The 17,076-nt window shown below is 43.3% G+C and overlaps 1 protein-coding gene across 2 annotated transcripts in view; it reads left to right on the forward strand.

The window, feature by feature from the left end:
* Positions 1–17,076, forward strand: part of Sppl3 (signal peptide peptidase like 3) — an 82,457-nt gene that overhangs the window by 62,731 nt on the left and 2,650 nt on the right. For both annotated transcript variants that reach the window (XM_055606302.1, XM_055606305.1), the window contains exons 4-9: positions 2,038–2,157; positions 2,806–2,884; positions 3,891–4,003; positions 10,103–10,209; positions 10,565–10,728; positions 16,652–16,851. In XM_055606302.1, coding sequence (XP_055462277.1) covers positions 2,038–2,157; positions 2,806–2,884; positions 3,891–4,003; positions 10,103–10,209; positions 10,565–10,728; positions 16,652–16,851 — 783 coding nt within the window. The remainder of the gene's footprint in view (positions 1–2,037; positions 2,158–2,805; positions 2,885–3,890; positions 4,004–10,102; positions 10,210–10,564; positions 10,729–16,651; positions 16,852–17,076) is intronic.

Below are 17,076 nucleotides of genomic sequence, written 5' to 3' on the forward strand. Positions count from 1 at the left end.
ATAGATAGATAGATAGATAGATAGATAGATAGATAGATAGATAGATAAGTAAAGCTGGGGAGTGGTGACGTGTGCCTTTAATCTCAGGAGGCAGAGGCAGGTGGGATGTCTGAGTTTGAGATCAGCTTGCTCTGCAGAGTGAATTCCTGACAGCCAAGGCTACCCCCCCCCCCCAAAAAAAAGGTGTCTCAAAAACAAACAAAAATTTGACAGACAGTAAGTTTCCTACTTGGCCATCATTTCTCACCCTCCTTACTAGAATTACTACAATCCTATTGAATCCACTGACGGAAGTTGTGTTTATTGCTGATCTTTATGTCTGTGTGAATGTCTTTGTGTCTGAGTGTGCATGTGAGTGCAGGTGTCCTCAGGCCAGGATGAGGGTATTGAATCCCCTGGAGCTGGAATTACAGGTGGCTGTGGGTGCCTACTGAGCTTCCTGATGTGGGTGCTGGGAATCAAACAAGTCCTCTTAACCAATGAGCCATCTCTCTAGCAACTAGGATTTTATTTTTATTTTATGTGTATAAAGGTGTTTGCGTACCTGTGTGTGTGTATAGATATATACCACGGGTATGCTCTTGTCCAAGGAAGCCAGAAAGAGGGTGGTTTCTTTTTAATGCCTCTATGTGAGCGTGTGTGCATATGCATATGAGCTGGAGGACATCTCAGATGTCACTGCCAGCCGTGCCATTACCTTTTAGGACAAAGTCTGGATGACCTGGTGTGCATCATTTAGGCTCTACTGACTGGTTAGCTAGCCCCAGACCCTCCTGTCTCCTGCTCACTTGCTGCAGCATCACAGGGCAGCACCATGCCCCATACTTTCTACGTGGGTTTTGGGAATTCAGCTCAGGTACTGGGGCTTGCAAAACCAATGTCTTACCAGCTGATCTATCCACCAGCTCCAGGAAATGATTCTTTGTTTTGTTTGGTTGGTTTTGGGGGTTGGTGGTTGTTGTTGTTGTTGTTGTGTTTTGTTTGTTTGGTTGGTTGGTTTTTTATTTTTCGAGACAGGGTTTTTGCCTTGGTTGTCCTGGACTCATTTTGAATACCAGGCTGGCCTTGAACTCAAAGAGAACTCCACATGCTTTTGCCTCCCAAGTACTGGGATTGAAGGTGTGCCCCACCACGCCCAGCTAACTACTCTGAATTTTTATGATCTTAATATTCTTTTCCTTGAGGGTTTTGTTTGTATCTGGATTTTGAGTCAGGGCTTGTGGGGGGGGGCATCCTTTGTCTAGGTTGTTACAGAAGGTGAAGTGGTTTTGGTCACTCTCAGTAGTGAAGGTACCCAAGGACAGGAAGGTGCTCATGCTCTCATTTAAAGCCCTAGAGCCTGGAACCCACACATCACACAGTAATCCCAAGAACTATGTGTGTTTCATGGGTTACTCTATAAAATGCGTAGGCTTGTTGTGGCAAGGCTGTATGACAAGAATGGCAGCTGTAGAATATGGAATTTGGATAAAGATTGAAGTCGTGGCAGGTCTAGAAACTGGTGCCCAATTCCAGTTCACTGGTCTTAAATATTTCAAACAGCTGGAAATCTCAGCAGTTAAGAACACTGGCTGTTCTTCCAGAGTACCTGAGTTTGATTGTCAGCACCCACATGATGCTAACAACTGTCTGTAAGTCCAGTTCCAGGGGGAAATGGGGCCCTCTTCTGACCTATGTGGCTACTGTGTGTATTGGTGCACAGACAGAAAAGTCTCCATACACATAAAATAATTTTTAAAATGCATTTCAGTGCTTGATTCCTCTTGGGTAGAATGAATTTTGTCTGGCCACATGCTGAGGCATTTTTTTGATGCCCTGTTACTTCCAGTTAAGGTCTTAAAAATCCTCAAGGTATGAAAACAACATAAATCAGCTCTTACAGTGTCTGACCTCCTCTTTTAAGCCTGGAAAAGATTATGTCAACTCATCGTGTAATACTCTGTTCAATAATGAATGAAGGGGGGGAGTATGCACGAACATCTTGCCTGTTGTGAAGTTAATGGTTAACAGTTAGTGTGTCCTGTTTTTCCTCTTCAGGTATCCAAACAATTGACTCCACCCAAGCTCTGTTCCTTCCAATTGGAGCATCCGTCTCTCTCCTAGTGATGTTCTTCTTCTTTGACTCAGTTCAAGTAGTTTTCACAATATGTACAGCAGGTAATTTAGCTTCAAATTTACTAAAAGGGATAAAAATATTTTTTTTAATTATTGTTAAAAGTTTATAATGTATCTACCGTGCTATGTAAGTTGTACCTTCTGTGTTCTGTTATCACAGTCTGCAAGAAAGGCAGGGACCCAGAATCCTCAGGAGCTTTAACCACACCAAATGGTTTGAGTTCTTCCTGGCTGATAATCCAAAGGTCTTGACAGGCACAGTGGCCATGAGCATACTCTACTACTGTGTCTGCAGATACAAAAATTGATAGCTATCAAAGTGACTAGCTGCCAGGATTCCATGATAAAAGTACAGAGGAAAGTAACAAAAGCTAGATGACTGTAGGGGGTTCATCCTCTGCCTGCTGCTTATTCTTTCTTCCTGAGTTAAGGGAAGATGAGAAAAATACATTTTGCCCCTCTACTGCAAACCAAATTTTAGTTTTTACTTTAAAAAAAAAAAATGGTTATGCAATAGTGAAAGACTTTCTGGGCACACAGCTGAATGCCACACATGCACAAGGTCCCTGGGTCCCAGCTCCAGCACAAGCAGAGAAATGGGGAAAGGTTTTAGGTACCTTTTCCACTTGTTAAGAAATTTTTCCTATAATGGATAAAGAAAAAAAAATTAATGAAACTTTTTTTCCCTAGTTCTTGCAACAATAGCTTTTGCTTTTCTTCTTCTCCCGATGTGCCAGTATTTAACAAGACCCTGCTCACCTCAGAACAAGTAAGTGCTTAGAACCTTCTCCCTAAGTTACAAGAGGGACGGGTACTGGCAGGAGTGTACAAACAGCCAGAGACTGGGGAACGAGCTGTTTGGCTGCTCTTTTTAAACTGCAAGATGATGTTCCCTTTTGCATTTCTCATGGTACCGAAAGTAGAGACATCCTCAGAAGTGGGGCTCTTCATAATTTGTTCCCCACCTAGCTAGATTAGGAAGGACAAGCAGTTTTGTAGAAGCAGTAACAATAGAAGAGTAGTGGCTGAATTCAAACTCTTCATTGTTCTTCTCTGGTGACCTGCATCATTCACACCTCCACCCCTGGGAGCCATTGCTCTAAGGAGCAATGGTATGTTGATGGAGGTGATGTTGGGGAACTAATCAGTTGTGGCAGCTGGCTTTCCAGAAATTAGTGATAGCCAAGTAGATTTCCTCATGTTACAAGTATTATTTCATCATTGTTAACTGAATGGGATCGGTTCCTTTTCTTTATTTTTTTTTTCTTAAGAATGGGATTTTCCTTATATTTAGCTCTCCCAGAGACTGATTTTATTATTAAACTTTTCAGACACCCTTGTTGATAATTTAGTTTTGGGTAGTTTTTTTGTTTTGTTTTGTTGTTGTTTTGGTTGGTTTGTTTGGTTTTTTTTTTTTAGTTTGGGGGGGGAAAGGTGCTCTGTTGGGCCAGTGCAGTGGTTCAGCAGGTGAAAGCTTGATCCTGGGAATCCACAGCACAAGGACAGATCTCACAACGTTGTCGCCTGACCTCCACCTATTTATATACACACAGTATTAATAAATAAAGTAATAAATAAGTAAAAATTAACTGCATTACCAAATGGGAACTGAAAAGTAATTTCTAAGTCTTTTATAGAGGACTCCAACAAGTTTTGGACCTTTCAGCTTCCCGAGTAATTAGGAATTGCTGACTGCTCTGATCATGAAGAAACACGGGAGCATCTGGTCACTGAATGCCATGTGCTCCTCAGCCCAACTAATGTGTATTTTCCAGGATTTCCTTCGGTTGCTGTGGGCGGTTTACTGCTGCTGAGTTACTGTCATTCTCTCTGTCTGTCATGCTCGTCCTCATCTGGGTCCTCACTGGCCACTGGCTTCTTATGGATGGTGAGTGACATGATAGGTGGTAATTGTTTCTCGATTGCTTTCATGGGTCACAGCCTCAACTGCGGGCCATGGACCTGTGTGAATGGTGAAAGGTAAAGGCTACTGGCCATGCCCTGACCAGAAGCTAACTTAGAATCAAACACACAGTGAACCTACAGCTCTAGCAGTGTGCACCGTGTTACAGAACCATGTTCCTTCACCAGAAGCCGAGGTCCTAAAAACACAACATGCCCCGCCTAGACACCTCTGCTCACACTGATGAGTATTTCGAGTGAGAGTTGCAGTGTTTTTACTGCAATACAAAGGCTTCTCTCTCAGAGAGACACAATGGTATATTAGAAAACAGAAGCTGTTACTGTTCCCTACTGTCATTTCTCACCATATAAGTATCAAATTAGCATAGCTTTGGGTTGAGTTATGTTAGAATATTTGATTTTTACAATTGCTGTTTGAGCCGGGCATTGTGGCACGTTTGTTTGCTTGCTTGCTTGCTTGCTTGCTTGCTTGCTTGCTTGCGTGCTTTTGTGCTTTTTCCAAGACAGGTAGCCTGGCTATCCTGGAACTCATTCTGTAGACCAGACTGACAACAGCACTTCAGAGGCAGAAGGATGTATGTGAGTTGAAGGTCAACCTGGTCTCAAAGCAAATTCTAAGCGTCAGGCCACACAGTGAGACCCCCTTATAAACAAATAAAATAAACACAAAATTGCTCTTTTGAGTTGCTGGGTTTTTTTTTTAAATAATTGATTAATTTTGGCTTTGAATTAGGATAGAATTTCCAACCTTTTTCTAAAATGGTTCTAATCATCCATTTATGGCATTTTATTTTGCATATTTATGCAAAGCAGCATTTTTGGCATGGGCAGCTATCAACTCTGAGAAAGAGTGAAGGTGTCTTTTTAGACAGGTATTCATTCAGCCAAAATTTATTTATGTCAGAATTGCCTAACACAATATTAGTATGCAGATTTCTTTTGTCTCTAATAGTAAAATTATATGTCTTTTAAGTTTATAATTTATTATCAGTGACTGTTCGCTTCATATGCCAATTTTATATGCCTATTATCCAGGGTCACATAAAAATTTGTTGAGCAGAAGGAAGCTGCCAGTGAGAAAGATGTAAGCCTATTGAAGACCAAGTCATCGTAGACACTCAGGCTTAGGCCATTCCTGCCCCTACACTAGCGGTGGCCTCTCCTGCCCCAGCCCTGTCCTGGCTCTGTCATCTGCCGCTGGGCTTTCCTAGGCAGCATCTGACTTCTTCCACTTGGCAAATGTTTTCCAGTCACCCAGCCATAACCTCTCACTAGATCTTTCTCTAGAAGACTATTCTGTTACCAGTTATATTGCTCATTCATAATTATTTCCCCCACTTTTGCTTATATCAGTTTTCTCCTTATATAAGTGGAAATAAATATCATGTGATATATAAAAACATATTCGGGCTAGAGTCCAGTGGTTAGGAGCACTGCCTGCGGAGGCCCCAAGTTTAGTTCTCAGCACCCACACTGGTGACTCATAGCCACCCTTCTGCTTCTGCAAGCATCTGCACACCCATGGCCCATATCCACATATCCAGTGATAACCTGCAGTGTGCTCTTTCGTATAGCCATAAGCATATGCCTATATCATCATACAAACAAACATCGAGCCCTTTTAAATAGTTCCAGAGCATTCTGAAGTGCTGTGTTATTTAACTGTTGCTGTGTCCTTAGATTGTCTTTTTAAATAACTGAGATTAACTTGGTCAGTCTCAGTTTGATACAGGTGTCAGGTCACTTTGATCTGCCCTGAGCAAATGCTCTTTTGAGTTACATCACCAGCATGTGTGACATTCTAAAGATGAATTTCCAGACATGACGATCCCACAGTAAAAGTCTTCTGTGTTAACTTGTGTATGTTTATGTGTGTGTGACTTACCTACATGTGTGCCTTAAGAAATAAATGTAATAAAGAATTCTAAAAACACCCTGCATAGTTAAAGTCAAAGAAGAGAATATATATCCTGATTTCATGTAATTAGAAAACATGTAACTTTGCTCATGGTCAAAACAGATAGAAACTCGATCAGGATGATTGTAAATTATGTTTTCTCTGATTCAGAACAGGTATCACTTCATTGCACCCCAGAAGTGTTTAATCAAAGAACATGTGCTGCAGTACAGTCCAGAGGAGGAAGTGTTAAACCTTGGAGGACTGCCTTTTTCTCAGAAGTGGCTGACAGTTAGATCTAGAGTTTGCCACATAAGTCATGTTGACTACTAAAAAGCAGTGGGAAGCTGAATGAGGAGACACGCTAGAAAGCAGATTGCTTACAGATTATATTTGAATGGCATGAAAGTTGCTCGGGTTGTAAACGAGATTTTTAAACAAAATGTGCAAATAGAAGACATAGGGGGTTTTTACTATAAAGAAGTTGCACATGGAATTCTTGTGCTCTGGGAGGAGGATGACTGTTAGGCTGAGGGTATAGTCTCCAGTTCCACTTGCACAGGCCAAAGGGGCATTCACTCTAGGAGCTGTCTGCCTTCAAGGCTGCAGTGGGTACAAAACTGGCTGTGAAAGATAAACCTTCCATCATAGTGACCACAGTCACAGTGCACTTCTGTCATGAAATCCACCTTCCGTGACAGTGGTCACGGTCACAGTGCACTTCTGTCTTGAAATCCACCTAATAATTGATGTTCAGTAAGGCGCTTCTAAGAGTCTAGTGCACTCTGCTGCATTTTCAGCCATTGTTGCAATTTCCTTATTTACCTAGAGGAGGAGGTGCTATGGCAGTCCAGGCAAGCAGTGACTTGTGCAGGGCAGGTATGAGAAACTAATGATTTTTATCTACATAACTAGAAGATAGGAACTACTTTACAGGAAAAATGAATTGGAGTAGAGTAAATCTGAGAAACCTGTTGCACATTCAAGTAAATCTGTTACTTTAGTCCACGTAGTACTTGAGTCATCCTGTGTTTATTAGAGAAATATCACTAAATGAGATGGAAATGGCTTAAATTGGAAACGAGATTTCACCTCATTTAAAAAATATATATGTGATTCTCACCATATGATCCCCTCCACCATATTTTAATAGAATAAAAAGAGTTCCTGGCTGGTGTGGTGTCACACACCTAAAATTCCTGCACTTGGGAGACCAAGGCAAGTGTATCTCTGAGTTCCAGGACACTCAGGGACTACACAGAGAAACCCCATCTCAATAAAAAACAAAAATAAAAACAGAAGTTCTTTACCAGCTTCCAGCATAATAATCCTTAAACATCTTGTTTCCACACTAAGAAATAGTTTCATTTGGCGGCTGTTTTACTTTGTTGTTTTGTTTTTAATTGTATGTGTGTACCGTGGCATGTGTGTGGTGTTCAGAGAACAATCCTTAGGAGTCAGTTCTTTCCTCTGTGGGTTTGGGAGAACACAATCAGATGAGGCCTGCATGGCTAGCGCTTTTCCCTACTGAGCCATCTCTCTAGCCCTGGTGTTTTTGAGGATTTCATACATGTATGTAATGTAGTATGGTCATATTGGCTCCCCATCTGGACAACCCTTGGAAAGTTCTTTACAACTTTTCCTGACCCCAAACCTCTCCACCCCCTCCAAACTTTATGTCTGTGTTTTTGTTGTTGTTTTCTTTTCCATGATCTCACTTTGTAGCCCAGGCTGACCTTAAACTTACCATCGTCCTGCTTCACCCTACTGAGTGCTGATAATACAAATCTATACCATCCCTCCTGGGAATGTATTTTCTACATAAAACTTTTTAATGTATAGAAAAACTCTTGGTGTGTGTGATGGTGCATGCTTTTAATCCTGGCAGAGAGAGGCAGGCAGGTCTCTGAGTTCAAGGCCAGCAAGTTCCAGATTGACCAGAGCTGCAAAGTGAGACTCCAGTTCAAAAAGAGGGAATGTGAGAGAGTTGTCTGAGCAGTTAAGAGTATTTGCTGCTCTTCCAGAGGACCTGAAACACTCACAATCATCTATAATAGCCCACTTCCAGGAAGCCCAACACACCCTTGTGGCCTCCACGGGCATTCACACTCATGTATGCATGCTTGCACACATACACATACATGCACAAGGTCGAGAGAGAGAAATATCATTAAAACATGCTGGAGGACATTTTAACAGTAATATCTGGACAGTGGTAATAGATAGATAGATAGATAGATAGATAGATAGATAGATAGATAGATAGATAGATAGAATGAATTATAAGCAATATAATTAATTGCTTTTGGGGAGAAGTTTGAAATAGAGTTTCTCTGTGTGGCCCTGCCTGTCCTGGAACTCTCTTTATAGACCAGACTGGCCTCAAAGTCACAGAGATCCATCTGTCTCTGCCTGTAGAGCGCTGGGATTTAAGGCATGTGCCGTCACTATCCAGCTTAATTAATTGCTTTTATACTGCAAGAATTGGAAAGGGAAGAGGGAAGATCTGCTCTCATTGTGAGACAAGGCCTTGCTATGTAGTATAAGTTGGCCTCAAACTCAAGCTCTCCTGCCTCGGCCTTCCTTAGGATTATAGGTGTGTGCTGCCACGTACTTTCTAAGGTTCTTTGGAGCAGCTTAACTTAAGGAGAACCTGACTTCTCCACTTACAACCTCCTTTTGCCCAGGACATTTTTATGCACCCTAGGTCATAGGTGTATAAAAGAGGCATACAATCAAATGCTGATGAGAAATAATAAATGTGTTCCAGGCATAGCGGCACACCTTTAATCTCACCACTCAGGAAGTAAGCGGATCTCTGTGAGTTAGAGGCTAGGTTGGTCTACAGAGAGTTTCAAACAGAAACATGCACAGTAATGAAACAGGTTACTTCTTTACTGTCACCAAAACAACAACAAAAGTCTCTTGGCTGAATATTTCATGTAAGACGGGTAGAGTATCCTCAGTGTTTTTCAGGGTTGATCAGTGTCTTGAGTTTACACTCGTCAGTGCCAAGAATGCCCTTGCACAGAACCATAGTACAGATAGCCGAAGGTGTCTGCTGCTGCACCAGAAACTGTTAGGGATTATGCCACAGTTCAGTTACTTGTGAAGCTCCATTCAGATACTCAAACAGTAGCTTTTAAAATCAAATGATCGACTACTTTAATGTACATTTATACACTAGGAATGCTGGTAGGAAAACTGTGTTTCTGTAATGTAGCCTGTGAGAGCAGAAAAATTCATGTGCAATACAAATGCTGTGGTCCACAGTGCACAATGCCCTGGGTTTCAGGCAGTGTTCATGGGCACTGTTGCACGGTGTGACGAGATGAGCAGCAGCACACGGCGTACATGTGCCATAAGCAAGGCCTCTACACGGTGCTGTGTGGAGTACCTTCTAATTTTCACATTGGACTTTGTAAAGTATTTTTTTGACAGTTAAGTGTTTAGAAACCCTTACTAGTGACTAAATTTTTGTTAAACACAGTTTGAGAAACTGGCTTTAAGTAGACCTTTGTGTAAATTAAGTCAGAGAACTAGGAGGAAGGCAGAGGGTTGTTGGCAAATACTATGTTAAGATTAAAGTTGCAGATACTCTGTTGATGAATTAATGGGGAAATGCAATGGAGAGAACAGTGAATTACTGGAATGCTGTTTGGAGGAAGGGGAGGTGACTTGTATGTAATAAACTGGGTTTTTTGTTGTTTTTTGTTTTTAAGACAGGCTCTCATTGTGTAGACTAGGCTGGCCTTGAATTCAGAGATCTGTCTGCCTCTGCCCTCCTGAGTGCCAGAGTGAAGGCCCGTGTCACTATGACCAGCTAAATTGGCTTCTTAACAAGGGTAATATACTCTACCCATAGGAACAGAATGTCAAGAAAAGGGAATGAGGTGGTCTTATCTGGCCTGTAGCTAAGTAGCTCAAGATGATACAGATTCTGGGTCTCCAAGTAGCTCCATTTTGAGTAGTAGCATGAGATAACCTACCTCAAACCCCAGCAGGTCCAGGTGGGCTGCTGCAGTATGGATAATTGTCTGAAACTAAGAGCTCAGAGCACCTGAGTTTTGAGAGGACCTCAGATTCTGTAGGGTTATGTAATCAAGAGCTTATGAGAAGAGACTGACCATCCACAGTGACTGATCCCCGTGCTTACCCTACCCCCAGCTCTGGCCATGGGTCTCTGTGTCGCCATGATCGCCTTCGTCCGCCTGCCAAGCCTCAAGGTATCCTGCCTGCTTCTCTCAGGGCTTCTCATCTACGATGTCTTCTGGGTGAGTGTCTGCTTCCCTAGACCCTGATCTCCTTTGGGTTTAGTTGGCGTTGAATGCTATCTAAGTACCCGTCTCTGGTGACCCCTGCTCTGGGGCTGCAGGTGTTAGTCATAAACAGGCACTCCAGGGCACCTTTTGTTGGTGGCTGCTGTCGTGCAGTAGGCAGTGTGTGTAACAGGGTGGGGCCGGCAGGCAGCAGGCTGGTGAGGGTTCTTGCATAGGAGCAGTCCATGCCACTGGAAAGGGAACATCAGTGGGGGTGGAGACATGCAGCCAAAGAGCGCCTAGGGCAGGGAAGGCTACTGGCTAATGGGCACCTTTCGGTCCTGACACCGTCATCTGTTCATCTTGGCAGGTATTTTTCTCAGCCTACATCTTTAATAGCAACGTCATGGTGAAAGTGGCCACACAGCCAGCTGACAATCCCCTTGATGTTCTGTCCCGGAAGCTTCACCTAGGACCCAATGTGGGGCGTGATGTTCCTCGCCTGTCTTTGCCTGGAAAATTGGTCTTCCCAAGGTAGGACTGGCCTGTGGGTCCCCACCCTACAATGATGAGCATACTGCCTTCTTGTCTGTTTGCTGTAATCAGCATTCTGGTCCTAAACAGGAAAGGGCCATCATCCACAGATCTGTGTAGATGAGGGAGAGTAGCAGCTTTATAATTAGCATGTAATGTCATAGGTTCATCATGCCATCCTCACGTGTGTATGTCATGGATTTGCTTTTGTCTCTTTTTCCTTAGTCCCCTTCTACTTTCACATATTTTATGCATATTAATCTAGATGCCCTTTTTCTTTCTGCAACACGTATGCACCCCACATTTCTTTCTCTACTGATGAGCATGTGGAATGAATCCATATCTTAACTGCTGTGACCAGTGTGGCAATAAACATGGCATGCTCACATATTTTATGTACATCTGCCAGGGAGTGGTATAGCCAGATCATATGGTAGTTTTGCTCTTAGCTGTTTGAGGTGGACCTCCATACTGATTTTCATGGTGGCTGGCCTAATTTACATTTCCACCAACGGTGTGTGTCCTTTATGCCTGCCATACTCCCTGGCGGTTCTCCCTACCTCCCTGCCTCCCTACCTGTCTCCGTCTCCGTCTCCTCTCTCAGAATCTCAGAATGTAACTCTGGCTAGCCGAGAACACAGGGATCTGCCACCCGAGTGCTAGGGGTGAAGATGTGGCCCACCACGCCTGGCCTGTTTCCTTCACCACCACCACCCCAGACAGGGTTTCTCTGTGTAGCCTTGGCTCTCCTGGACTAGATTTTTACACCAGGCTGGCCTCGAACTCACAGAGATCCACCTGCCTCTGCCTCCCTGAGACTGGGACTAAAGGTGTGCGCCACCACACCTAGTTCTGTTTGTCAACTCTTGATATTACCTGGGCTGTTGAAGTTATTACAGAAAATCCTGCCTATGTTTGTATGTGGAAATATTTTCCCTTTCACATTTTTAAAGTTTCAGGTCTTAGGGATTCCTTTTGTTTTTTAAATATATTTTACTTGTGTGAGTATTGTTCGGCATGTATCAATGTGCACATGTCTGCCTGGTGCCCTTAGAGGCCAGAAGAGGGCATCAGATGCCTTGAAACTGGACAGATGGTTGTGAGCTTCCATGTGGGTGCTGGAGCTAGAGCCTGGCTCCTCTACAAGAGAAGAGCAGCCAGTGTTCTTAACCACTGAGCCATCTAACCCATTAATTCATTTTGAACTAGTTTTTATGTGTAACAGATAAGGGAGTGTCTTAGGGTTTTTATGGCTGTGAAGAGACACCATGACCATGGCATCTCTTTCAAAGCGTTACAAACATTAATTGGGGCTGGCTTACAGGTTCAGAGGTTTAGTCCATTGTAACCATGGCAGGAAGCGTGGTGGCACCCAGGCAGACATGGTGCCGGAGAGGTAGCTGAGACTTCTACCTCAGGATCTGCAGGCAACAGGAAGAGACAGTCACACTGGGCCTGAGACCTCAAAGCCCACCCTCCAGTGACAAACATCCTAATCGTGCCACTCCCTATGAGCAATCATTCAAACACGAGAGTCTATGGGGGCCATTTCTATTCAAGTCACCACAGGGGCATCCAGCTTCCCCAGACCATTTGTAGAAAAGCTGTGTTTTCTCCAATGTTTGTTTTTGGCACCTTTGTCAAAAATCAGGTTTGTATAGGGGGTTGGGGTACACCTCAGCAGTAGATTCTTATGCAGTATGACTAAGGCCCTAGATTCCATTCCCAGCACCATAAAGAGAGTGCGGTATATGAGTTTGTTTCTGCAGAGTCGAGTCCACTGATGTGTGTGCTTGTGGCTCTAATGCAGTTTGAGATTAGGTAATGTCCAGTATTACTGGTAGTGCTTAGAACTTTGGCTGCTTTGGCTCTTTAGGGCCTTTTGTGCTTCCATGTGTGTTTAGTACTGTCTTTTCCATTTCCGCAAAGAATGTTAGTAGAGTTTTGGTGGTGATCATTGAATCTGTAGATGATTTTTAAGTGCTATAACATTCTGACAGTGTTAACCTATGAGTTTGGAAGGTTTTTCCATTTCCTAATGTCTTCATCATAGAGGTCTTTTCACCCCCCTGGTTGAGTTCATTTTTAGATAGAAGTCTCACTTTTGTTTGTGGTAACGGGATTACATCTAAGGTTTCACTAGGCCAGCACTTTTTTTTTTTTTTTTTCTCAGTGTAATTATTGATCTATAGAAAAGTTACTGCTGGCCAAGCCAGCCTGCTCTGCATAGTAAGATGGGGAGGAGTAACATCATTTTTTCTTTTTCCTTGTCTTACTGCTCTAAGAATGTAAGCACCATATCCCTCCCCCAACAAAAAATAGTAAAAAGTAGACATGTGAGCCGAACCATCTCAGATCTTTGGGATAAAGCCAACCAAGCCATGGTCCACAGTCTGTAACACGCTGCTGAGTTCAGTTCAGGGATTTTATTGATCAGTCTTCTAAGCAGGAGAGCTGCTTAGTAGTTTCATGAAGTCCTTCTCTGGTTTTAGTGTTAAGGAAAGTAATACTGATTTGGTGTGACGAGTTTGGCAGTGTCCTTTCTTGTCTGTGTGGAGTAGTTTGACAGTGCGGATGGTCTCGGCAATCTGGCAGTCATCAGTCTGTGTGGTCCTGGCCCTTCCTTACTGCTAATTTGAATCTCATTGCTCACTCTACATCTGTTATTAACAGCTTTGGTTTAATTTTGGCAGGAGATATATATATATACATATACATATATATACATATATATATGTATATATATGTATATGTATATATATGTATGTATATATATGTGTGTGTGTGTGTATATATATATATATATATATATATATATATATATATATATATGAATTTATTCATTTCACCTTTTGAAAGGTGAACATTTTCCAGTTTGGGGAATATAAGATTTCAGAGAACCCATTTTAAGATTCCCCCTTTTCTCTAGCTGATTAGTTTGGGTCTGCTGAGTTAGCTTACTTGTACTGAGGCTTTGGAAACACTGACAGCTGTGTCTGTCTCTGCTGTATTTAGAGCTCTGCAGTGTTGTTTTCTTCTCAGTGACCACTGACACTCAACACTGGTGCTCAGTCTTCATGCACTGGGTAGTGCATTCGTCACCCTCTTGTCCGGTGACAGAACCTGTGGGAGGACAGCATCATCTCGTCCCTCCTGGCAGGGGAGGTGTGTGGTGCCTGGACCTGGATCTTTGATAGTGGAAGTTTGGGGCAGGGCCTGTTCTGAGGATCAGGAAACAGTCCCTCAGTACACCACCGTTACTATCACCCCAGAAGGGACCCCTTCCTCCCATTAGGCCTCACCTCCAAATGGCTTCACAACCTTGAAAAACAGAGCCACCAGCTGGGGGCAAGTATTCAAACACATAAGCCTATGGGGCATTTCTTACTCAAACCAGGACACTGGCTCTATAGTCTTTCTTGCTTATTCATCTCTGGTTCTATTCCCATATGACCTGATAAGAGACATGAAAGTATCTCAGGGTTCTTTAAGAATTGCTTTATCACTTAAAATGTAATATGGTTGTGTTTTTCTTAAAGTGTCACAGGCTGAAAAGAATGTATATTCCAGAGCTGTGGAATATTCTATAGACATGTATGTTTTGGTCTTCATTACCTACATTTAGATCAGTAGCTCTTGACCTATGGGTCGCAACCCTTTGGGGCTCATTGAACAACCCCTTCATCAATGGGTCACTGAAGACACCATTATTTACATTATGACTCATAACAGTATCAAAATTATAATTATGAAGTAGCAATGAAAATGATTTTATGGTTGGGGGTTACCACAACATGAACTGAATTAAAGGGCTGAAGCATTAGGCAAGGTGAGAACCGCTGTTTTAGAATAAACTCTCCAATTTGTTCCAGTTAAGAGGAGTCTCTAGTGTTTTGGAGAATGAGGAAGCAAGCGGCCCTGGGCCCTGCCAGAAGGAGGGAGCTCAGCATGTCCATATCTTGGCAGAAGCAGGAAGGAGGAGCTGCAGAAATACAGTGCTCCTCTAGGATATTCGTTGTCCTCACCAAGGGCCATGACTGCTACACCCTGCACCCTCATCACTTGAACCACCTAAATTTCAGCACATTTAAAAGCAGACTCTTATACAAACTACCTCATACAGTGGTCCCCAGACTGATTTGTGACTGACTGTTCCTTGTTTTCAAGCCTTCAGAGTAGCTAGTCCTAAGCCCTCAGATAGAGGTGTGGCAGGGTAAAGCATGTCTCCACTGCAGTCCTGTCACCCAGGAGGAAGCACTGGGATGCCAAGATTCTGAGTACCTTGTTTTCACCAAGCCACTTGGCTGACCTTGTAGACAAGACCCTGGTGTCCCCTCTCTTCCTGAGAGTCAGGACAGGGTCATTGTACTCACTGCTTACAGCTTTTCTGTTCTGTGCTTTTTGGCTGCCCTGGCATCGCGGGTGACTTCTGATGCTGCTCCTTTCTTGTCCTGACTCTTCTCATTCAGCATCACAGAGACATTGTCTAAGCTGCCGTCCTTCTCAGCTTGACACAGGTGCTACTTAATAGTCCCACATAGCAGAGTGGGCTGTAGCTTTTACAGTTGGCTGAAATTAACAGAATTTGCTTTTTTTTTTTTTTTTCCTGAGACACTTGTAAAAATATGTTCTCAAAGTAACAGTCTCAGTGAAGCAGTCTTGGCAAAGCCAGCATACCACTTCAGTCTTCTGTCTGATGTAGAAGATACTCAAAGTAATAGAATTGACACTGTAAAGAACTTCCTAACAGATTTGCTTAGGAGACATTAAGTCACAAGTGGAATTTAGCCAAAGGAATGCTGCTTCCCAAATACCAGAAGGTAAGCTGGGTGTACAGGCCTGCTGGAGATAATTTAGGATGCTGAGGTATAACTGTTTGTTCACCGGGACTCACCAACTTTTAGGCTCCATTCCCATTACCCTGACTTAGACCCAACAATGAGGCCCTAATCCTACAGCACAAGACATGCCTTTAAGGAGCAGTGCTGGTGGGCACAGGATCACAATCATTCAAGTCCTCTGTGATCTTAACAAAAAAAAAAAAAAAAAGCATAGTCAGGAGGGCAGGGCAACCCTGGGTAACAGCTGTTGAGAAACAACACTCGTGTGCCTAGTGGTTCTGGCAGTATGGGCTGTCTTTGCTGTGTTCATCACCCTTTTGCCTCAGTGACCAGACTGGCAGTCTCCTGTCTTTATAAACTGTTCAAATATAAGTTGGGCCCAGGAACCAAAAGAAATTTAAGGATGACAGCATATGTGGAATGCGCAAACCTTCGAAGTAAGTTAGTAACATCTATTCATGACCAGCTTCTCTTTGGATGTTAACCATAAGGCGCTTTTTCTTACTTTCCTGAGTGTGGGGAGTGATTTTCTCCTTGGGAGATTATGTTACTACAACATGGTGATAGGGCTCGTTTGTACTTTGAGGAATGATGGTGACACTCCTTCCATAAGAGGTGCCTGTGTGTGGGTCAGCCCAGCAAATACTCAGTGCTCCCCAAAATCCTTGGAGATTGCTAAGGCCAATGCTCTGGTCTTTGCATTTTTAGAGGCTAGTGTTGAGCCTGCCAGAGTGGCTCATGCCAGTAATCCCAACATTCAGGAGGCTATGGAAGACTCTTAAGATTGAGACCAGACTGGGTTCAATAGCAAGACTCTGTCTCAAAAAAACAAACAGGGCAGTGGTGGTGGCACACACCTTCAATCCCCGAATTTGGGAGACAGAGCCAAGTAGATCTTTATCAATTCAAAGAGGCCTGGTCTATACAGCGAGTTCCAGGGCAGGCAGGGCTACTGCGAGACCTTGTCTCAAACCCAAAAAAACAAGTGGAAATCCTTTATGTCTTGAAAAGCTGACAAACTTGAAACAGAAGGCTTAGAGCTTGTAGAGTGCAGTGTCCTAACGTGTGGTGTTGTGTTTCAGCTCCACTGGCAGTCACTTCTCTATGTTGGGCATTGGGGACATTGTGATGCCCGGCCTCCTGCTGTGCTTTGTCCTTCGCTATGACAACTACAAGAAACAAGCCAGTGGTGACTCCTGTGGGGCCCCTGGTCCAGCTAATATCTCTGGGCGCATGCAGAAGGTCTCCTACTTCCACTGCACCCTCATCGGGTACTTTGTAGGTAAGAGAAAGCAGCAGGAAAGCTCCCTTGCGTCCTCCCTCGAGTGCCTGCACCCATGTCTTCCAGCTGCTGACCAGAAAAGCAGTAACTCTGATTGCTGTCTAGACAACCAAAAGAAATCTTTGAGTTGATGTGTGCTCCATATGTTTGAGTGCCCATATCCTAGAAAACATGAAAAAAAAACGGAGCCAGTTCTCAGTCCAGTACATACCACATGCTAAGAGT

This window comes from Psammomys obesus, unplaced genomic scaffold (assembly GCF_907164565.1).
Source record: "Psammomys obesus unplaced genomic scaffold, mPsaObe1.curated_primary_1811, whole genome shotgun sequence".
NCBI classification, from domain to species: Eukaryota; Metazoa; Chordata; class Mammalia; order Rodentia; family Muridae; genus Psammomys; species Psammomys obesus.